This window comes from Oncorhynchus kisutch, linkage group LG29 (assembly GCF_002021735.2).
Source record: "Oncorhynchus kisutch isolate 150728-3 linkage group LG29, Okis_V2, whole genome shotgun sequence".
Lineage (NCBI taxonomy): Eukaryota > Metazoa > Chordata > Actinopteri > Salmoniformes > Salmonidae > Oncorhynchus > Oncorhynchus kisutch.
Window position 1 is genome coordinate 14898901 of NC_034202.2, and position 23957 is coordinate 14922857.

At 43.3% G+C, this 23957-nt stretch overlaps 1 protein-coding gene across 1 annotated transcript in view; it reads left to right on the plus strand.

Moving 5' to 3' along the window:
* Window positions 1-619: 619 nt before the first annotated feature.
* The window catches only part of LOC109873574 (voltage-dependent N-type calcium channel subunit alpha-1B-like), a 232508-nt gene continuing 209170 nt past the window's right edge, over window positions 620-23957 (plus strand). The window contains exons 1-2 of the mRNA XM_031809441.1: window positions 620-720; window positions 3546-3685. Of these exons, the coding sequence (XP_031665301.1) occupies window positions 706-720; window positions 3546-3685 (155 nt within the window). The 5' untranslated portion in view covers window positions 620-705. The remainder of the gene's footprint in view (window positions 721-3545; window positions 3686-23957) is intronic.

Here is a 23957-nt window from a genome sequence, read left to right on the forward strand (position 1 = left end):
ACGATTCTAAAATGATTGTTCGATGGGGTCAGTAAAACCTCCCCATTCGTCCACGACTGGCCGCTGGTGAGGCCTTTGTGGAAAAGGCCTCACCAGCGGGGAATGACACGAAAATGGATTGTAGAATGAATAAACCATAAAAAACGTATTGAAATGGTCATCCAACTGGAAAGATGTTGTAAACCAAGTATAGCTGTGGGATTAGCCTACCATCTTGAATTTCCAACCATGTCTAAGTCACACAGCATTCAGAAACATTTCTGTCTATTGGACTCCTGTTCAGACAATGTCATTAATTGGTTAAATTAATTCAATCAGCCAGTAACTTCCTAAAAGCTGAATATCTCATTCTCTGTGGCACCTTAGCTGGGTGATGGCAGGTGGTGGCAGTGGCACAATTAATCCACGCTCATTCTGCCTAAACCCTAAATTCTCACCAGCCTTTTACACAGTCTGGGTATGTGCATGTCTTTTTTCAATCTAAATTATTCTTCAATAATATATATATGTTTTACCACCATGGGCTAAGACTAAGATACTTACAAGTTGGAGTTAAGTGTTTCTTATTGTGCATGAAATGCTCTATCATGGCTTGTGTTCCTTAACCTTCACACTCCGTTTGAGTACTTAATCCTGGCCACCATCATCGCCAACTGCATCGTACTGGCCCTGGAGCAGCACCTACCAGCCAGCGACAAGACACCTATGTCAGAACGCCTGGTAAGAGTCTCAACACTCCTCCCTTTGGGTGAGAACTAGGGCTACTTCCCAAATGGCACCCTATTGCAGTGGTCAAAAGTAATGCACTAAATAGGGAAAAGGGTGCCATTTGGAATTTAACCTATTCCTTTCACACTTTCTCTGCCTTTACTTAGTTCTCCGATTAATATACTTATACAGTATTGCCTTCTGTTTGTTTGCTGTAAAAGTGTAGAATGTTACTTTGTTATTTAGGTGATTTTCAAGAGGGAAAGAGTTAGTCAGACAGAGCGAAACAGAGAATTCGCTCAGAGCCGTTGCTCATTTATAGTCTTCCACGAGTAGAGCTCAGTGATGAGGGAGCCCAGTCATCCCTAACCTCCTCCTCCCAGTCAGAGGGCCCTGAGTACCAGACACACAGCCAGGCAGATGGGCTACCCACACCTCCAGTCCATGGGAGAGCAGCACCCCTCCTCATTAGTGCCTTGGATCATGGCGATGTGTGTCTCCTTCTCCTCTCCGCTCTCATTCTGTAAGTCAGCCGAGCCTCACACTGAGTGGCTTTGATCCCCCCTTTCCCTCCCCAGGACCTCAGTTCCCCTGCCTGCTCACACACATATAGCCTAAACCCCTGTTTGAACTCAGCCAGTCGAGTCGAGTCGTTTAACCATTGCTGTTCTCCCTTTAAGCTGCGAAGGATTGAAGCCGGGAGAGGCTGCCATGGGAGGATTGTGACACTGCTTCTCTAAAATAACATGATATCTTTCAGCATTTTGCACACAGAGATGTGGTGTTGAAGATGTTGTGACTCCTGGCAGTCTGCTTTAGAGTGGAGGAAAATGCATGAAAGGCACTGCCACAACAGCTTGCCGAAATAAGGTTAATGACCCTCAAGTGCAGCCACCTGTTATCCTGTTATCTCCATAATTGTGATGCAACATCGTAATTTCAAAAAAAAAAAGTTACTCGACACCTGAGAAAGTGATTAGTGTTAGTATAGAGAGAACAATTTAGATAACATCTCCCCTCCTTCCACCCGCTTCCTCTCAAAGTAGGAGCATACAAGCATCCTTGTAATTACAAAAACAATCAGGTATTTATGGTCCAGGATGAATATAGTGATGAATAGACTGTGGTGTGTCAGTTAAGTGGAGATCCTGACAATAGAACATCGTCAACAGGCGTTGTTCTTCAGATCCATAGCGGAGCTTTACCCTTGTGGTCCCATGTGATTTCCCCTCTGCCCCTTCAGAGCCATGTACTGTAGATGGAGTGTTCATTATTCATGAATATTTTACATCTATACATTATAGATGTTAACACAGTCTACTGTAAAACATCATGCATTTATGGATGGACCCCTCCAGCCATCATGTAATGGCATTGTTTTGTCTGCTATCTTTTTTTTATAACAGACAGAGATGCCAAGATGTCAGTCTCAACACTTGTCATTAGTGTCTTCCCTTACATGAAAGCTTTGAGAGCATCAGTACTCTGTGGTATTGATAGACAGTAGGAAGCCCAGACACGCTTCTCTGGCTGAACAACAAACCAGTTATTTTAAAACACCATTTCCTGTTACAGTGTCAAATCAAACAGGTATATTATTTTACTTGTTGTTCATTGTTGTTAGGTCTTACCTTAGAGCTAGTGAAAAGGTCACATGCCCTTTAACGCTGTTCTCAAGCCTGTCAAACTCGTGAATATTTGCGTTGGGAATCCTGGGTTGGTAGTTGGGGTCGTGGAGCTGTGGAAAAAGAGAAAGGGAAAGAAAGAGAGAGAGGGAGGGAGGTTTGTATAAGTCGTGAGATATCCTCTGCTAGTGCCTGTGTGTGTAGCAGCGCCTCAGGCCTCCACTGACATGTTATTAATGGAAGGGAATGAAAAAGTGTCAAGTCATATGTGCCTGATCCAGCACTGCTTTGAACAAGAGCAAGAGTCATCCTAGCTGCAAATCGTTTTTTTTTGCCAGTGAAAATCGTACTTTTAAAAGTTCATATTCTGTTAACTCATATACAAATAATGTTGTTGACTCGTCCTTACTCGTATTTGTGGCCAAAGCATAAATTGAAAAAACAGCTCAAACTTGTATCTCAAACAGATCAATTAAAAAATGCTTGCTCTTTCCTCATAGAACATGACGTCTCCTGCATGAGGAGGATGAGCTGGCCAATCAGCGGCTTACTTGCATGAATATTTTTAATGACCAGTATTCTATTCACACTATTCTGTTGATGGGGTACGCCCACACCATTTCAATACAGAAAATTAGCTTTTTATGTTACTTAATTCAAGTTTTTTGGAAGGAAAACTATTTCACTCATATCGTGTAAGTAATTATAGGTTATAGGTTATAAATCTGGAAACACTGGGTAGTTACTTTAAAGATCTTCATACCATTAAAATGGTTTGTTCATGTTTTTAATGTTTCGTTAGATGCCTTTTGGAGACCAAATAGCCTCATCAAATTATAATGTATTTATTCATTTTAATCATACTTATTTGCTATCAATTAGTAATAGTTGTTAAGAGTAAAATGTAAGCTATTATCTTACGTAAAATATCATGTCTTATGATGAATGCGTAAATCACGCTGATAAAAAATTATGTCCAAGATTACTGTTGATCTTCTTGTGTAGGCTGTTTCATCCCCCCCTTTTCATCCACCAAGAGAGGGTTCTATTCCTTGACCCATTCTCTGGATGCTGGATAGAAAAGTGAAGGAAACCATCCCCCTTTCTTCTCTTTCAATCTCTTCTCCCTCTCTCTTCTGCCGTGCTTCATTAACCTCTTTCTTACCTCTAACAAAAAGTTATCTCCCTTATTCCCTCTCTCTCTCTCTGCAGGATGACACAGAGCCCTACTTTATTGGAATATTCTGTTTCGAGGGCGGCATTAAGATCATCGCCTTGGGCTTTGCATTCCACAAAGGCTCGTACCTCCGCAACGGCTGGAACGTAATGGACTTTGTGGTCGTCCTCACTGGGTGAGTTCTCGGCCGGCTGGGTGTGGGTGTGTGGGTGTGTGTAGATGGGATGGGATGGACGAAGGAAAGACATGTTTTGTTCCTGTGCATGCTTGTGTGTGTCCGTTTTGTGGATGCGTATGGGGTGCATTCCTTATTGCTCCAATTGGCAGGAATTGGCCGTCACAATCCTACAAAGGAGAGCAAAGCAAACAAAGCGACTTTCAAATAAAAAAAGAAGAATTTTGTTGTACCAATGAATTGTCCAATATTGCTCATTAACTGTGCTTCCTAAATCAGGTATCACAGTCTTTTACAAAAAAATGTTTTTACATTTTGAATATCTGTTGTGGTTCTCCTTTTTCTGTTGCTAAGGCTCCGTGGAGGTTAATAGTCTAACTTGGCCAAAGGTGAAAATGAGTACAACTTCAGTGATACAGTACCATTTTTACTGGGTCATTGTTCCACCGTTTTGGATGGATGCTCTAAGTACCATAAGTTCAAAGTCTGGGGGCAGCTCTGGAGAGCAGTAATGGCTCTATCTCTGATTGAGCCACCCCAGACAGGGGTGAGAGGGTAGGACTGGCTATGTGGAGCAGTGGTGTAGTACCAACACCATATAATCACCTAGAATAATTGTATCACACTCCACTGCTGTAGGGAGCCAGTGTTGCTCTTAACCAGTGGTAACTGTTCCTTTGCTTTGTAAGCTACAAGATATTGTGCCAGCTTGGTGTTACAAGGAGTCTGGATGGGATTTATGGTGTAAATAATGGCCATTCCGGAAAGTCACTAAACAAATAAATCAAGCTGGATACTGAAGCCGGGAAGGAATGGAGATTAATATGGGGGAGTGTTGGAGGGAGGGAGGCTGTTGATGTGGTCTTCTGTGTGCACCCTCCCCTACACACGCACCTATCCTAAGTCGTAACATCAGCTGTGTTATCAGTCGCACTACTTTATTTTATTGCAGTATGAAATGTCTTATCTGCGGTGGGCCCTCCAGCTCTGATCTTGCTTCAATTATGATATATTCCCTTGTTGGTGTTCAGACACTGGCATAGACCAGAGGGGAATGGAGAATACTTTTTTTTTTTAAATCATGTTTTTGTTTATTTTGACAGGGAGTCATGCTGAGACCAATGTCTCTTTTACAGATGAGCCCTCTAATTACAAAAACATGTACATCAAATACAAATAAATGAATGCAAAACAGAAATACAAAACAGTAATAAGGTCCTAAATCAGCAGTCTGAATTGCCCTAGAGGCACCAAAATATCCCATTGAAGAGAATTTGGAAGATTATTCCACAAGAGGAAGAGAAGAGTGGGGAGGAGAACAAAGGGATGAGTGGGATAGAGAGGAGAGGAAGATGTGAGTAAGATCGGGAGGATAGAAGAGGGGAGCGAAGAGGATAAGAGAGGAGATGAAGATATAAGTGGGATGAGGAGGAGAGGAGAAGAGGGGAGTGAAGAGGAGTTGATAAGAGAGGAGAGGAGGGTTGTGAGTTGGGGAGGAGAGGGGAGGGGAGGAAGGTACAGTGTGAGTGGGCGAGAAGAGTTGATACGAGAGAAGTGGAGAGGGGAAGAGAGGAGAGAGAAGGACCCCAGACAGAGAGGACAGAGAGGACAGAGAGGCCTGAGGCTCAGCCCTGAGGCAGAGTGGTTTTAACTTGGCTTGACACTCATAGTAGCTAAAAACACTCACATACATATTTACAAGCACTGATCCCAGGCCAGTTTATACTTTTTCATCCTTTTGGTTAAATTGAGCATTTAAAGAGGGTAAGGGGGAGTAAGTGAGTGATCATAATGAGTGATGAAGAGGTGAAGCTGATGAAAGGATGTAATAGAGGAGGATTGACTACCCTCCCTCAGGTTAGATAGTACAGCTATTACAATCAGACAATTAGACCTCATTATTGTCATTAAAGCTGTGTTTTGCAAGATACATTTTAGTTCATATGGTCCTATGCAATTACTTAGCATTATTAATTATATTTTGTGTGCTGTATCTCCATATGCAGTTCCCATGGCTGTGCTGGTGTGCAAAATGAAATAGACTTTGTCTAGCAGTTATGTTTGTCCAGTAACGGTAAGGTCGGTGGCTGGGTAAGCACAGGCTATTATCAAAGCCCGATTTACTTACAAACAAACCTTGTAGAAGCCCAAGTTCACCATACAATAGATAGCTCCAACAACCAGAGTGACATAAGCTACAACAAACAATTTTCACCAAATGACACTGCTCAACTAAGCTCAGCCATAGACTGATGTAGCATCCACAGTAACAACTGATAGGTGGCACTAAAATACCAATATATGGACACATTTCATCCGAATAATTCACAATACAAACTCCATAGACTTTCACAATGGGTTTACAATTCTTACAATGATCATGTCTATTCAGAACACTAGTGTCTAGTGTGACGTGAAGTAGCTGGCTAGCTAATCAGAAATATAACACAACATCAAGGATGCATATAGTTATAGCTAGTGACAGCTTAGTAGTGAACCAACGTTGTAACGAGGACGTTGGGAGTTGGAAAGCAGGTGGTGAGTTTATTAATAGTACAAGAAACATGGACCAAAACAAACCAAGAGTAGCGCCTGGACATGAAACACATAACCAATACTGCCTGGGGAATTAAACTAAGGGAGTGACAGATATAGGGGAGGTAATTATTGAAGTGATGGAGTCCAGGTGTGCCTCATAATGAGGCGCAGGTGCATGTAACGGTGGTGCCAGGTGTGCGTAATGATGATTGCCAGGACCAGTGGTCAGTACACCTGCGACGTCAAACGAAAGAGAGAGGGAGCGGGAGTAGACGTGACAGATGTCTTATATTGAAATTAAACAAATCAATGCATGGTAGCAACAAACAAAGCAAGTAATCCGTAGTAGCTATAACACTCGCATACATGTTTACAACTAAATAGCAAACACAACATAACACTTTATATCTAGCAACATAAACACTGAGTATACAAAACATTAGGAACACGTTCCAAATATTGAGTTACTTTTGCCCTCAGAACCACCTCAATTTGTCAAGGCATGGACTCTACAGGTTGTTGAAAGCATTCCACAGGGATGCTGGCCCATGTTGATTCCAATGTTTCCCACAGTTCTGTCAAGTTGGCCGGATGTCCTTTAGATGGTGGACCATTTTTGAAATACATGGGAAACTGTGGAGTGTGTAAAACCCAGCAGCGATGCAATTCTTGACACCAATCTGTGCTTCTGGCACCTACTACCATACAATTCAAAGGCACTTAAATCTTTTGTCTTGCCCATTCACCCTCTGAATGTCACACACACACAATCCATGTCTCAATTCTCTCAAGGCTTAAAAATCCTTCTTTATCTGTCTCCTCCCCACATCTACACTGATTGAAGTGGATTTAACAAGTGGCATCATTAAGGGATCATAGCTGCCACCTGGATTTCCCTGGTCAGTCTATGACATGGAATAATGTTTCTGTATATTAATTGGTAATGACGTTCCAGACAAGTGGACAATCCAGTACTCACTCGGTTCACCTGCCCGACAGCTAGTAGTGAATGAGAGGGTGCCATGGTGGTTGCCTGTACACAGCTTACCCCAACAATAGCCACACAACATGCTTAGGCAATATGCATGCGCAAAATATGAAATTGTCAACAACAAACTTCAACTTCAAGCTAGGCAAAGCAGCTATGCATATGTTGATCCTGCACATTTAACAATGACTGGAGTCAGATAAGGCCTCTCACGTCCAGGATTTGTATGGCTTTTAATGGATGGAAAGATAGGCATGAGAACCCTGGCGCCTTTCCTAAAGTTTTGATGCAATTATTTGATTATCACAGGGTAAGCACTGCTTCCCTGCCTAACCTGACTGTATGTCACATGCCTAAGTTGGCGTCACAATAACATACATGCTCATTTTTCCATGTATATTCTAACCATTAAAACAGCACGGAGGAGGACAGAGATTTCAGAATTGTTCACAGTATATGCTGTGAACAATTCTGGAGTCTCTGTCCTCCTCCGTGCTAGCTTAGCCACCCACATGGCTGTAACCTTTGGGATAACTCTTGTCAATATAGTCTTCAGCTCCTAATTAAATAGCTAATTCCTAAATGATTGTGGTCCTTGGGGCAGTGGTAGACCTTTTAATCTGTCCTGATCAGGCATTAGCCCCTGCTAATAAGACAATAAATCTGCCCTGGGTGCCACAGGCCCAATCAATAGCGTACTGAGCCCAGAACACAGAGAACTGAGAGAACTGACCTGAAGCCAAAGCAGACAACTTTCTCTGAGAGTGTCCATGACATGATGAAGAATAGCACGGGGCCTTTTCTTACTTTAAACCACTGGTGGCAGCAGTGCGTTTACTCCTGTCAAATTCACGGGCTCCATTCAATTAAACTCTAACCACATTTTCAGAGAGGAGTACAAATCTTCTGGCGCTGCAAGACTGGATGTTTTGTTTCAGGTACCCGACCAAATAAATGACAGTGGACGGGAAAATCTAATTATTTACTTGATCTGGAAACCTGGTTCCCTGTTTTGATTGAAAAGGCTCCTTGGTCTATTGGACCTATAACAGAGTAATGAATCACTTATGTACTGAAGCTTGATGAAAAGCTCGATGAAAAGCCCATGCAATTTGATTGATAGCTAGCTTTTAATCATCCCATTTGGCCATCCACAGGAGATGTTACGATGTAAGGCATGTAAGGCATATACACTGTATATTGTGTGTCGACCGTGGGATCTATAATGAGCTGTTTTGTTTCCTTCTAAGTGCTTGCCAGGTCTGTGCTCCACTGTGCTCCTGTGGTCAGAGCACCAGCTCCTCTACTTGTCCATGCTCTGAGACAGGCAGGCATCGCTTTTATTGATCAAGGCCTCAGATGGCCTTTTTACAGCCCTTAGAAACTTGCATGGCAACCACAATCAAAGGCTCTCGCGGTGAGGTCAAAGCCTTCCCTCTCAACTAACTGTAAACTTAAAGTGACCTGCAGACAAAACATTGGCAGTAGTGTTGTTATCTGCGTATGGGCTTGATGTTCCATGTCAGACCTCTGAATGTTATGAATATGAGATGGTCCTTGCTGACTTCAAAGAAGTGCCTTCTATCCTTTGCCCTTTCATTTGCCTTTTCATGTAATATGGACCAACAATCATGGGCTTCAGAGTGTCAGTAGAGAGAAGTGTGGTTGGGTCACTCCTGCCTGTTTCGGCCCCCTAACAGCATCAATGAACCGTCCCTTTGAACCTCTTCCAAACTACTGTTGCTGGCTGTCTGCTGAATGTGTCTGTCAGTTTTTCTCTCACAAAGCTCTACAGGTGTGCACAAGATTATTTGGAGCTAGTTTTATGTGTGTGAGAGAGAAACAGTATACAAATACGTATGTATGGGGGGGGTGCTCTGCTGAATAACATGCTGACCAAACCACTTCCGTCGCGTGTGTGAGCGTTGCAAAATAAATGTACACATACATGTTATTCAATCATTGCACCCACACTGCTCGCGCGCCTCAGCGAGCATCTGCGTGGCCAGGCACTAAAATATAAATGGATTCTATTTGTGACGCTCAACGCTGCAAATCCTGCCTCTCCCATCTCCTCTTTGGTTTTTAGGAGCATATACCCACGTGGGTGACTGAAAGTTGAACAGGTCCACACTCAGGAAGGTTGTAGTAATGCAGTGAAGTTGGTTGCCAACCACAATATGAAGTCCAAAAAAGAGGAAGGAGGAGGAAGGAAGCCTGAAGGAAGGAGGAGAGATGACGAGAAATAAACTCAGTTGACCGTTTTATCTGTGATTAATTGTCGGAGTAGAGGACTTGCATTTCAGGTAAAATAACAAGCCAATGTTTATATACCAGGACAAATTAGCTAGCAACAGCAAGCTAGCGAGCTAAATTGCCATAAATGTTTAATACTTTTTGACTTTGTCCCCAAATTAATATAATTGGTTCAGAGTTTGTCTTGATATTTCAACCTGCGTGTCCTGATCGCTTCTGGTGTGGGTGAACAAAATCAACGTGCACGCGGATGCGCGGTTTGGTCAGCATGTTAGACATGACAGTGTGAAAGCACCATATGGTGTCCTTTAAAATGGCCGTGCTGCCCTGTCACTGCCTGATGGAAAGTGACGGTAAAACGATAGTCTCCGTGTCATCCGTCCTGGTTAGGGCATCAAAAGACGATTTGAAATGTACAGTTAGGAGGCTTATTATGTACAGATAGGAGGCACATTTTTCTGGCTTTGATGAGTGGCTATGGACTCTGCACATGAGAGTGTACCCTCGCTCCTCCTAGGCTTAGTCATATTCCCCCAGGCTGTGTGGCAACACGTCTCAATGGAAACACAATCTCTTTCTTTACATGGTGTTACATCTTCTTCCATCCTCTCTCACCCTACATCCATGGGCGCCGCCAGGGATTTTGGGCACCATGAAAAGATATCACATTGGGCCCCACCAACACAGGCCACACCAACCCTGCGCAATTGCTGTAACCACACACCTCCAGAACCCAATCGACCCATTCAAAGCTTTAAATAACTCTACCTTCGCAGGCTTGCAACTCTCTTGTAGTCCAATATTTACTGTACGATATTTACTGACAGTGAGCTGTGAAAACATAGCACTTCTGCAGACATGCATGCAACATTCTGCATACAGTAGAATTCACTATTTGATGCAAGACTGACACCCTGTATAAGAAATGTTTTACATCTTTTACATTCTAAATGTAATGAATGGTAAAAATCTTTAATGGAAAATTCTCTTAACATAAATGAATAACTTTATATAAATATACAACCTCTTCAATTAAAATAAATTAACATTATCATCTATAGAATGACAAAAAAAATCAGCAGCAGATTTTTGAACTAAGTATACATACCAACTAGAAAATAAGCAGCTGTAAAAGTGGAAATGGAAAGGCCTGATGGTGGCTCTAGAGGAAAGGTCAAGTGGTCACCAAGTCAATAGGTTTCTTCCACTTGGGGTCTTGATTGTGCGCAACAAATGTTATGGCAATCCAGCCATTACTTTGAGATATATCTTGTTCTCTGTCACATTCCTTGTATGGAGGAGACCAAGGCCAAGGTAAGATGAATACATACTTTTTAATTACGACGAAGAACACTTAAACTATACAAAACAACAAACCGACCGTGAAGCTATATAATACTAGTGCAAACACAGGCAACTAGACATAGACAATAACCCACGAATTACACAAAGAATATGGCTGCCTAAATATGGTTCCCAATCAGAGACAACGATAAACAGCTGCCTCTGATTGAGAACCAATCTAGGCAACCTTAGACATACAAAACACCTAGATAGTACAAAAACACATATCACCCGTCACACCCTGACCTAACCAAAATAATAAAGAAAACAAAGAATACTAAGGTCAGGGCGTGACAGTACCCCCCCCCCCCCCCCCGGGTGGGCATAACTCCGCGGTGGCGGTTCTGGTTCCCGCTCCACTTCTGACTCGGCCCACTTACATTACGTCTCTGGAGCAGGAACCCTCACCGCCGATCCCGGACTAGAGGACGCCAAAAAATCAGTTTTTTTGGTAGAGTCTGGAGTGACAAGGCGCACTGTAGTCCTCATGGCGAGTGCGGGGAGGAGGAACAGGGAGTACTGGACTGCTGAGGTGCACAATAGGCCTGGTGCGTGGTGCCAGCACTGGTGGTACCAGGCTGGGGACACGCACCTCAGGGCGAGTGCGAGGAGCAGGAACAGGGAGTACTAGACCCTGGAGACACACTGGAGGCCTGGTGCGTGGTACCAGCACTGGTGGTACCGGGCTGAGGACACGCACCTCAGGGTGAGTGCGGGGAGGAGGAACAGGGCGTACAGGGCTCTGGAGACGCACAGGAAGCCTGGTGTGTGGTGTTGGCACTGGTGGTACTGGGCTGGGGACACGCACCTCAGGGCGAGCGCGGGGAGCAGGCACAGGACGTACTGGGCTGTGGAGGTGTACTGGAGGTCTGGAGTGTAGAGCTGACACAACCCGTCCTGGCTGGATGGTTATACTTGCCCTGCAAAAGTAGGGCGCTGGCACAGGACGCACAGGGCTGTGCAGACTCACAGTACGCAGAGCTGGTTCAGGATATCCTGGTCCATGGAGGTATACTGGAGACCAGGAGCGCTGAGCCGGCACCCTCCTTCCTGGCTGGATGCCCATTCTAGCCCGGCCAATGCGAGGAGCTGGAATAGAGCTCACCAGGCTAGAAATGCGCACTGGAGACACCGTGTGTTCCACTGCATAACACAGTGCCTGATCAGTAACATGCTCCCCACGGTAAGCACGAGGAGTTGGCTTAGGTCTCCTACCTGACTCCTCCTCGTATGCCCCACCCAAAATAATCTTGGGCTGCCTCTCGGGCTTCTGTGCTAGCCGTGTACCCTTATATCGTCGCCGTTCCTCCATTCTCCTGTATACCTCCTCGCACTGTTCCATAGAATCCCAAGCGGGCTCTGGTACTCTCCCTAGATCGATCACCTCTATCTCCACCCAGGTTGTTACCCACTCATCCTTCTCCTGGGTCCATTCTTCCACAAAGCGCTGTTCCTCCCGTTCACGCTGCTTGGTCCTTGTTTGGTTGGTTATTCTGTCACGTTCGTTGTATGGAGTAGACCAAGGCGCAGCGTAAGATGAATACATGCTTTTTAATTACGACGAAGAACACTTAAACTATACAAAACAACAAACCGACCGTGAAGCTATATAATACTAGTGCAAACACAGGCAACTAGACATAGACAATAACCCACTAATTACACAAAGAATATGGCTGCCTAAATATGGTTCCCAATCAGAGACAACGATAAACAGCTGCCTCTGATTGAGAACCAATCTAGGCAACCATAGACATACAAAACACCTAGATAGTAAACAACCCCATAAACATACAAACCCCTAGACAGTACAAAATCACATATATCACCCTTATCACACCCTGACCTAACCAAAAGAATACAAAGAATACTAAGGTCAGGGCGTGACATTCTCAGTCTGTTCTCAGTTTTGTTCTCAGACTGTGGGCATCATGTGTGTAGTGATCCAATATCCATAGCCATGCCATTTAACAGTTATCATTAGCCCTTGCTCAGCCTTAATCACCAAGAGCCCAGTGCCGAGCCTTCTTGCTAGAAAAGTCACTGAACAAGTCTTTGAAGTCCAGCTTTCTAGCTAACTGACTTTCAATGGACAGCATGGACTGCAAAGCCTGTCCTGGGACATAGTTTTAAGTTTTAGCTTACTGAAAGCTCTCTCGCCACCAGCAACAGTCACAGGCAGTGTGCAAAATATACGTAAAGCAATGCACACTTCTCCAAAAATGCATTTGCAGCTGCATCTTACAAATTGCATTCAGGAGACCAAGAGGGGACAACTTAGGGGGCAAAGTGGCAGCATATCGTGGCCAAAAGTTTTGAGAATGACACAAGTATTTATTTTCACAAAGTTTGCTGCTTCAGTGTCTTGAGATATTTTTGTCAGATGTTACTATGGAATACTGAAGTATAATTACAAGCATTTCATAAGTGTCAAATGCTTTTATTGACAATTTACATGAAGTTGATGCAGAGTCAATATTTGCAGTGTTCTTCTTCTTTTTCAAGACCTCTGCAATCCGCACTGGCTTGCTGTCAATTAACTTCTGGGCCACTGATGGCAGCCCATTCCTGCATAATCAATGCTTGGAGTTTGTCAGAATTTGTGGGTTTTTGTTTGTCCACCCGCCCATTTTTGTTTGTCCACACACCTCTTGAGGATTGACCACAAGTTCTCAAAAATTCTCAATGGTCCGGGGAGTTTCCTGGCCATGGACCCAAAATATCGATGTTTTGTTCCCGAGCCACTAAGTTATCACTTTTGCCTTATGGCAAGGTGCTCCATCATGCTGGAAAAGGCATTGTTCGTCACCAAACTGTTCCTGGATGGTTGGGAGAAGTTGCTCTCGGAGGATGTGTTGGTACCATTCTTTATTCATGGCTGTGTTCTTAGGCAAAATTGTGAGTGAGCCCACTCCCTTGGCTGAGAAGCAACCCCACACATGAATGGTGTCAGGATGCTTTACTGTTGGCATGACACAGGACTGATGGTAGCGCTCACCTTGTCTTCTCCGGCAAGCTTTTTTCCGGATGCCCCAAACAATCGGAAAGGGGATTCATCAGAGAAAATGACTTTACCCCAGTCCTTAGCAGTCCAATCCCTGTACCTTTTTCAGAATATCAGTCTGTCCCTGATGTTTTTCCTGGAGAGAAGCTGCTTCTTTGCTGCCCTTCTTGACACCAGGCCATCCTCCAAAAGTCTTTGCCTCACAGTGCATGCAGATGCACCCACACCTGCCTGCTGCCATTCCTGAGCAAGCTCTGTACTGGTGGTGCCCCGATCCCGCAGCTGAATCAACTTTAGGAGACGGTCCTGGCGCTTGCGGGACTTTCTTGGGCGCCCTGAAGCCTTCTTCACAACAATTAAACTGCTCTCCTTGAAGTTCTTGATGATCCGATAAATGGTTGATTTTGGTGCGATCTTTTAAAATGTTGTTTAATTTTTAAAATCCTACCCCTTTTTTCTACCCAATTTCGTGGTATCCAATTAGTAGTAGTTACAATCTTGTCTCATCTCTGCAACTCCCGTATGGACTCGGGATGTCCTTGTCCCATCGCGCTCTAGCGACTCCTGTGGCAGGCCGGGTGCAGTGCACGCTTACATGGTCGCCAGGTGTACGGTGTTTCCTCCAACACATTGGTGTGGCTGGCTTCCGGGTTAAGCGGGTATTGTGTTAAGAAGCAGTGCAGATTGGTTGGGTCTTGTTTCGGGGGACACACGACTCTCGACCTTCGCTTCTCCCGAGTCCGTACAGGAGTAGCAGCGATGATACAAGATGAACTATCAATTGGATACCATGAAAATTGGGGAGAAAAAGAGGTAAAAATAATAAAAAAGAAATACATTTAAAAAATATTGTGAACAGATGTAGCCTACCAGCCACACCAGTCAGTTTTTCTCACGTGGATATTTACTCCTTCAAACTCACTCCCAAGAAACATTAATGTTAGCTTTTTCAGACAATTATTTTTACTTTTCTCAGCTTAGAGTGTGTTTGAAGTTACACATTGCAGAATTACAACAGTGTGACTGTTTTGGAATAACATTTTCATCATAAACTAGGTGGTTCGAACCCTGAATGTGGATTGGCTTAAAGCTTTGCGTTGTGCATAAAAACCTTTTGCCATGGTATATTAGCCATATACAGTACCACAACCCCTCGTGCCTTATTGCTTATACACTGATTAAGCAAAACATTAAGAACTCTTTCCATGACATAAACTGACAAGGTGAATCCAGGTGAATTCTATGGTCCCTTATTGATGTCACATACACAATCCCTTCAATCAGTGTAGATGAAGGGGAGGAGACAATCCTGTCAATTGAGACATGGATTGTGTATGTATGCCATTCAGAAGATGAATGGGCAAGACAAAACAAAACAAAAAAAAGTGTCTTTGAACAGGTTATGGTAGTAGGTGCTAGGCGCACCAGTTTGTGTCAAGAACTGCAATGCTGCTGGGTTTTTCACGCTCAACAGTTTCCCATGTGTGTCAAGAATGGTCCACCACCCAAAGGACATGCAGCCAACTTGACACAACTGTGAGAAGCATTGGAGTCAACATGGGCCAGAATTCCTGTGGAACGCTTTTGACACCTTGTAGAGACCATGCCCCGAGGAATTTAGGCTTTTCTGAGGGCAAGAAAACATGTTATTAATGATCTTATCAATCATTATTACAACCTTTAAAGTATTTTATAAATGTGTGAATAACTAGCTCGCTAACATTTACAAATGTGGAAGTAATGACTAATAAATGATGAATAAAATATTTACTAAAAGCCATTACAAATGCTTTATTACAAGGTGTCATTATAAAATGTGTCAGATATGCCACAGAGAGAGGGTACACATAGGGGGCTCTGGGTGAAGAAACAGAGCGTTTATCCACTGAGGCGAGACGAGACGAGGCGAGTGCTTCAGTACCGATGCAGCCTCCTGGTAGATGTAATGAGACAGAAGGGAAGGGAAACTGGAGGAGGAAGGGTTTTCTCTGAGCACACAAAGCAAACACTCTCCCCTCACTCACCCTCTGTTCTGTGGAGCTGAAGGAAGGCAGACATGAAGCTTTCTCTGAAACCATCCTCAAAAAAAAAAAAAATCTCTCCCCTTTACAGGCGTTCCATGGTGTTCTAGAGATCCATTAGCGCTAGTCCAAACATCCCGTTACAACACAGCCATGTGATGTGGGTTGTGTTCTGTTGACCGCCACCTTCGAGAGAGGCACTCAGTGAGAATGAAGAGGAGGCTGGCGTACACTAACAGGAGTTCGCTACAGCGTTCATTATTCACAACGTTGGTGGTTTCACTTCCTCCACATGTGGCGTTTTTTTGAGGGACATGTTGTGAGAGAGATAAGTACCACACATAGAAGAGACGGGCCAGTCACATCGCAAGGCTTTTATTGTTTTGGTACCATTGATGTTCCGATGTCTTTGGACAACAGAAACAGCAGATGGGGTTTGAGGGAGACGTTTTACTGCCGACAATTTGTACACAAAGAAACAACAAAAATATATCTCCATCTTGAGAACAGACGGAGGAGTAAGTAACTGGAGCACTATGTGTCTGGACCTCAAAGCCAACATGATCATTTTGCAAGCCTTCCTTGATAGGCCTTTTTATGTATTTGTATTCATTTGCAGCTTGGAAGCAAAATGGTATGATCGGTGAAGAGAGGTTAGCAGTGGGAAGCCATGAATAATTAGCAGCATCTCCACTGAGGTCTCTGCCACAGAGCCTGATGAATCATCACAGCTCCCTAGTCAATGTAATCGGTTAGGAGCTCTGATTCAGCGATGAAACTTTCTGGCTCAGAGAGGTGCTCATCAAACACTTCCTCCTTTTACATACACAGCTTCCTACTGTTAGTCTGAGAATGACTGCTCAACGCTGCCACCCGGGGAGGACAGAGGACTCCATCTTGGCTCCTTTGGCGGACTGATTGACATCTTGTTGTCAAATCATGAGTCGATCGTCTTTCCATCAGGTTGTTTGGCATACAAGTAGGGCATTCTGAATAAATGAATTTTCCAATGCACATCAATACAGACAGATGTGGACCAGTTCAACCAATCAGACTTCAGAGGGGTATTTTTTACCACTACAGTGACACAGAGAGAGCCATGGCCTTGGGGGATGTCCTTGGGGGATGGCCACCCAGCAGGCCACTACAGAAAAGACAGAATACCACTATCACCGCTTCTCTCTTTGTCTCTCCTTTCTCTCTTATCACAAACCTTCTGCTTCTACCTAAAATGACATAACACTCAGATACAGAAAATCTCAGGTTCTCAGATATGATATGATTTTCAATAAATATAAGAGGCATCCTTACAACCACGGTAATCATTAAATGACATGTCTCATTTTAATTTGCTCAACCATGACAGAATGAAATGACATTTTGGAAAATGTGGTCATTATATGACTTGGTTAATTGCTGCGGAAAAAAAGCAATCACATTCATGATAATTAGCATTGAACGAGCCATGTGTGAAGAAAAACCTTCATGTCAAGCACTTCAGCTGTGGCTTTCTCTAGGTGAAATCTCTGAAGAAGAGCACGTATTCACAAGGAAGTAGAATTTGGGATTGGTACCAATACACTATTTACTTACTTACTTACTTTATTGTCCCCATGGGGAAATTTTGTTGCAGTGTCATGTACACATTTGTCACGGTGTTCCTCCTCTTCTACTGAAGAGGAGAGGCGAGAAGGATCGGACCAAAATGCGGCGTCCATGGTAAATCTTTAATAAAGAAAGTACTGACACTGTATACAAAACAATAAACAAATGACGACCGTGAAGCTACAACATAGACAATCACCCACAAACAAACAGTGCAACCCAGGCTACCTAAGTATGATTCTCAATCAGAGACAACTAATGACACCTGCCTCTGATTGAGAACCATACTAGGCCGAAACATAGAAATACCCAAATCATAGAAAAACAAACAGACTGCCCACCCAACTCACGCCCTGACCATACTAAATAAATACAAAACAAAGGAAATAAAGGTCAGAACGTGACAACATTTAAAGTGGCGTTTAAATACAAAACAAAAATGACAATACAACTTTCATAACAGTTACATACCAATACAAATAAAAATAATTATTATTATAATAAATACAAATTATTATAAAAAATAAAAAAAGACTAGCCTGCTGGCCTTACGGAGTCGATAGGAACATTAGCCCAAGCTATTTAGGAGGAATATCACACCTGGAACAAATGATTGTCTAGTTGTGTTTTTCCTGCTGAGGGGTGCCCTATACCTGCCCCCAGAGGGGAGTAGTTCAAAGTCCAGGTACAGGGGGTGGCTTGGGTCTAAAATTATTTTGTGAGCTTTACGGAGGGCCCTGACCTTCAAGATCTCATCCAGGCCTGACTGCTTGCTGTGGTAATAATCCTTCTCAACACATCTCTCTGGCTGACAGTGGCATTGCCAAACCAACAAACAATACAAAAAGTTCAAATACTCTTAATAAAAGATTTGTAAAACATATGCAACAGCATATGACAAAACTCTTGACCCCTTCAACTGGAAAGCGACATCCACTACATGGAGAAAGGTATGTGGACACCCCTTCAAATTAGTGGATTTGGCTATTTCAGCCACACACGTTGCTGACAGGTGTATAAAAGCGAGCATACAGCCAAGCAATCTCCATAGACAAACATTGACAGTAGAATGGCCTTACTGAAGAACTCAGTGACATTCAAAGTGGCACCATCATAGGATCCAACAAGTCAGTTCGTCACATTTCTGCGCTAATAGAACTGCCCCGGTCAACTGTAAGTGCTGTTATTGTGAAGTGGATAATTCTAGGAGCAACAACGGCTCAGCCACGAAGTGGTAGGCCACACAAGCTCCCAGAACGGGACTGCAGAGTGCTGAAGCACGTAGCGCGTAAAAATAATCTGTCCTCCTTTGCAACACTCACTACTGAGTTCCAAACTACCTCTGGAAGCAACGTCAGCACAATAACTGTTCGTCGGGAGCTTCATGAAATGGGTTACCATGGCCAAGCAGCCGCACACAAGCCTAAGATCACCATGCGCAATGCCAAGCGTCGGCTGGAGTGGTGTAAAGCTCGCCGCCATTGGACTCTGGAGCAGTGGAAATGCGTTCTCTGGAGTGATGAATCACGCTTCACCATCTGGCAGTCCGACGGATGAATCTGAGTTTGCCGGATACCAGGAGAACGCTACCTACTCGAATGCATTGTGCCAACTATAAAGTTTGGTGGAGGAGGAATAATGGTCTGGGACTGTTTTTCCATGTTTCCAGGCTAGGCCCCTTAGTTCCAGTGAAGGAAAATCTTAACTCTACAGCATACAATTACATTCTAGACGATTCTGTGCATCCAACTTTGTGGCAACAGTTTGGGGAAGGCCCTTTCCTGTTTCAGCATGACAATGCCCCCATGCACAAAATGGGTTTGTCGAGATCAGTGTGGTAGAACTTGACTGGTCTGCACAGAGCCCCGACCTCAACCCCATCGAACACCTTTGGGATGAATTGGACCGCCGACTGCGAGCCAGGCCTAATCGCCCAACATCAGTACCCGACCTCACTACTGCTCTTGTGGCTGAATAGAAGCAAGTCCCTGCAGCAATGTTCCAATATCTAGTAGAAAGCCTTCCCAAAAGAGTGAAGGCTGTTATAGCAGCAAAGGGGAGACCGACTACATATTACTGCCCATGATTTTGGAATGAGATGTTCAACCAGCAGGTGTCCACATACTCTTGGCCATGTAATGTAAATCACATCACTTCTTTATTCTTGTGTGAATTTCTTTTACATAACTTGTTGTTGAGGAAGAGCTTGCAAGCATTTCACTGTACTGTTGTTTACACCTTCTGTATCCCGTGCACATGACAAATAAACTCTGATTTGATTTGATCATGATATTCTGTTCTGGCAATTTGCATGCACCACAAATTGAGATTTATACCACAGCATTGTTGAATACTAATTTCTGATTGGTTAGAAGGTCATTCTAGAATGGACATTACAACCAGCTAACAGGACAGTTGGAAAATATATCGGGACACCTTGCAATCATGACACAAAATGCGCCTACACGTGTAGACCATACTTGCCATAAAGTTACAGAAAACTAAACCAACAACCCATAAACCGAAATTGGATACATTATAAACACAGGTTCAACGAGGAAAAACTTAGCTAGCATTGATTTGTTTCTGCAGAGACATATTTTTTTTTGGAGCATCTGATGACCTAACCCGGTGAATTTAGGGAATAGGGAATTAGGGCATTTCTTTGGTCCCTATGTCGCAGTCATTATGCAAGTGGCGGAATGCTGTTCTATTTGCACCTCCCCAGGTGTCCCACGTTTCCAGTTTCTAGTTTAACCAGCTGTTTTCAGCAACTGGAATTAACATATTGTCATATTGGCAGGTTTGCTAGCAATAAGTTTGTAACGTAACAAAATGTGGAAAAAGTCAATGGGTCTGAATACTTTCCAAAGGCATTGTATATAATAAAAGAAAAATAAACATTTTAGACGACATGCTGCTATGGGATCTCCTTACCAACGGCAAATGCATCTGCTTTATCATTAGGCCTATGTTTTATTAGCCTACCATTATTATCATTCCCATGCATCAAACACCTCCCATTCCCCCTAACCAAACATTAAGCCTATTTGCTTTCAATACACAGTGGAGTAAAGTACTTTAGTAAAAATACTTTAAAGTACTACTTAACTGACGTGCCTAGTTAAATAAAGGTTCAATAAAAAAATAAAAAAATAATTTGGTAATGAGATGGTCACTGAGCAGGTGTCCACATACTTTTGGTAATGTAGTGTACTTCTATCTCTCTTTCTCTTTCTTGCCTTGTTTCTCTTTCTCTGTTTGTTTTTCTTTCTTTCTCTCTCTCATCTCTCTCTTTTTTACTGGCTGTTGCGCGCACACACACACACACACGCACACACACACACACACACACACACACACACACACACACACACACACACACACACACACACACACACACACACACACACACACACACACACACACACACACACACACACACACACACACACACACAGTCTTGTATAAATAACCTTGTCAGAACATACAATTCAGTCCCATGAAAAATCCTGTTTTCTCTAACCCTTAACCTAACCCTTACCTCAACTCTAACCCTGACTTCAACCCAAAAACCTAAGCTTAACCCTAAACTTAACCCTAGCTCATAACCCTAAACCTAATTCTAACCCTAACACTAATTCTAATTCTAACCTTAACCCTAAACCCAAAATGTCCCCAGTTGGTCAAATATTTGTTTGATTACTTTTCTTGTGGGTACTTCTGGTCCCCAAAAGTATAGTTAAACACATACACACATCACACACACACACACACACACACACACACACACACACACACACACACACACACATGCACACACGCACACACGCACACACACACACACACACACACACACACACACACACACACACACACACACACACACACACACAGATTTTCATTCTGTTTTTGCTCAATCGTTTCTGCTCTCTATTTTATCTCCCTCATATCAATTTTAATTCATTTAATTCCATTTCAGTGTCACCTGAAGGTCCTTTATGGCGAGGATACATTTCTGTGAATATTGCTTTAAGAGTAGTGCCACGAGAGTTACAGGAGAGGAGCACTGCTCTCTGCACCTCTGCCCCTCAAATCTCTATAAAGTCCTATGAAAAGCACAGGCTTGCTGCAAAATCAAATGGGTTTTTACATCATCAGCATTTTAAGCAGGTCAGATTTAGGTCCTTATTACGGTAATCAAGGTTGTGTTGGTTAATGCATACTAAATTAAGCCAGGCACCTTATTTTATATCCAAAGTGACACCCCTACATTCTTCAATGGTAATTATGATCACGTCACAGCAGCCATGAACTGAACCCCTGGGACACTAAACAGTTATACTGCTTTACAAAATGCACTACTTAGTGTGGCAAGGCCACTGACTGTAGTAAGTGAGAGAGTTTTTTTTTTACTCTCCATCGTCCAGCTGTATGGGGAGGTTTCACCACCTCAACCATGTTTGTACATTCAAGGGACTCACATCAGATTGGACAGATTGTATTAGGTTAGCTGGTCCTGTCTGTGTTCCTGTTCTATTTGCACCTCCCCAGGTGTGTTTGTTTCTACAGGTGTGAGTTCTCACTGAGATGTGTGTGTGTCCAACTTCCTGGCAGCAGTGATTCATCTGGGGCCCTCCAGTTTGTGGCCCAATTGTATTTGTTCACAATCTCATCCGGGAGTTGAGAACAAAGTAGAGCACACACACACACACAAATGCACACACTCAATCTTAATGAACGACTGAACACATAACGTGCCAGCGTCTCTGTCCGTTACTGTGTAACCTAAAAGAAGAAGCCCTTTTATCTGATGAACTGTTCACCGTTCCCGTTCGCCTGCACAGCAACAAAACCTGCTGCCATACCAATCAACACCAGGTGCAAGTGGGTCTTTGTTCCTGCCCAAATCTCTCTCCCTTCTCACTGTGTGTACACACTTCTTTTGCACCTGTGTGATAGCAGGCGTAGCACTGGGGAAACAATGGAAGAGGTGAAGCATGAGGTGCCACGTATGAGGTGTCACGTCCCACCACCCTCCAATGGTCTGGATGGTTGGAATGACTCACTGCATGAGAGTGGGCGTCAGCTATGATGACATCACTTCGTTAATGTACCATAAAGCATCCAAAATGGCTTCGGGTTAGTTTCAAGGGATTCTTCCATCCCCAGAGGCCTCATCTATCAAAGGTGTATGCATACAGAAAAATACTCTAAACCTTGTGTGGGCCAGTTCTCCTGCAGATATTGGTATTTATCCATTTTGAACTTGATGGGAAAGTATGTATATCTTCAAACAAATCTCAAACCATGCCTGCACATAACTTCTAGAAGGTTGATCAACTGTATTTCCAGTGGTGGAAAAGGTACCCAATTGTCATACATGAGTAAAAGTAAAGATACCTTAATAGGAAATTGCTCAAGTAAAATTGAAAGTCACCCAATAAAATACTACTTGAGTAAAAGTATAAAAGTATTTGGTTTTAAATATACTTAAGTATCAAAAGTAATTGTAATTGCTAAAATATTTAAGTATCAAAAGTATAACTCACTTCAAATTCCTTTCACAAAGCAAACCAGATAGCACCATTTTCTTGTTTTTTAGCCAGGGGCACAGTCCAACACAACACATTTACAAACGAAGCATAGCATGTGTGTTTAGTGAGTCAGCCACATTAGAGTCAGTAGGGATGACCAGGGATGTTCTCTTAAAGTACGTGAATTGGACCATTTTCCTGTCCTGTAAGGTATTCAAAATGTAAAGAGTACTGTCAGGGAAAATGTATGGAGTAAAAAGTACATTATTTTCATTAGGAATGTAGTGAAGTAAAAGTTGTCACGTCTACTCCCGCTTCTCCTCCCGCTCCCTCCCTCCGGCGTTCGACGTCGCCAGTATACTAATCACCGATCCTGGGATCTATCATTACCACACACCTGGCATCAATCATTACACGCACCTGCACGTCATCATGAGGCACACCTAGACTCCATTGCCTCACTTATTACCTCCCCTTTATCTGGCACTCCTTTAGGTTCTTTCCCCAGTCAGTATTGTTCCTGTGTTTAAGCGTAGATGCTACTATTACGTTGTCTTGTTCCATGTTTGTTGTTTTATTAAACGTTTCACCTGCTTCTCGACTCTCAGCGTCTCTGTTAAGTAAAAAAAACAACTTAAGAACAAATTCATTATTATTATGGAGTTTGTCCCCTCTTTGCTACTACTCTCCTGGGAAGGCTTTCCACTCAATTTTGCTGCGTGGACTTGCTTCCATTCAGCCATACGAGCATTAGTGAGGTCGGTACTGATGTTGGGTGATTAGGCCTGGCTCACAGTCGGTGATTCAATTCATCCCAAAGGTGTTCGATGGGGTTGAGGTCAGGGCTTTGTGTGGGCCAGTCAAGTTCTACCACACCGATCTTGACAAACCCTTTCTGTATGGACCTCGCTTTGTGCATGGGAGCATTGTCATGCTGAAACAGGAAAGGGCCTTCCCCAAACTGTTGCCACAAAGTTGG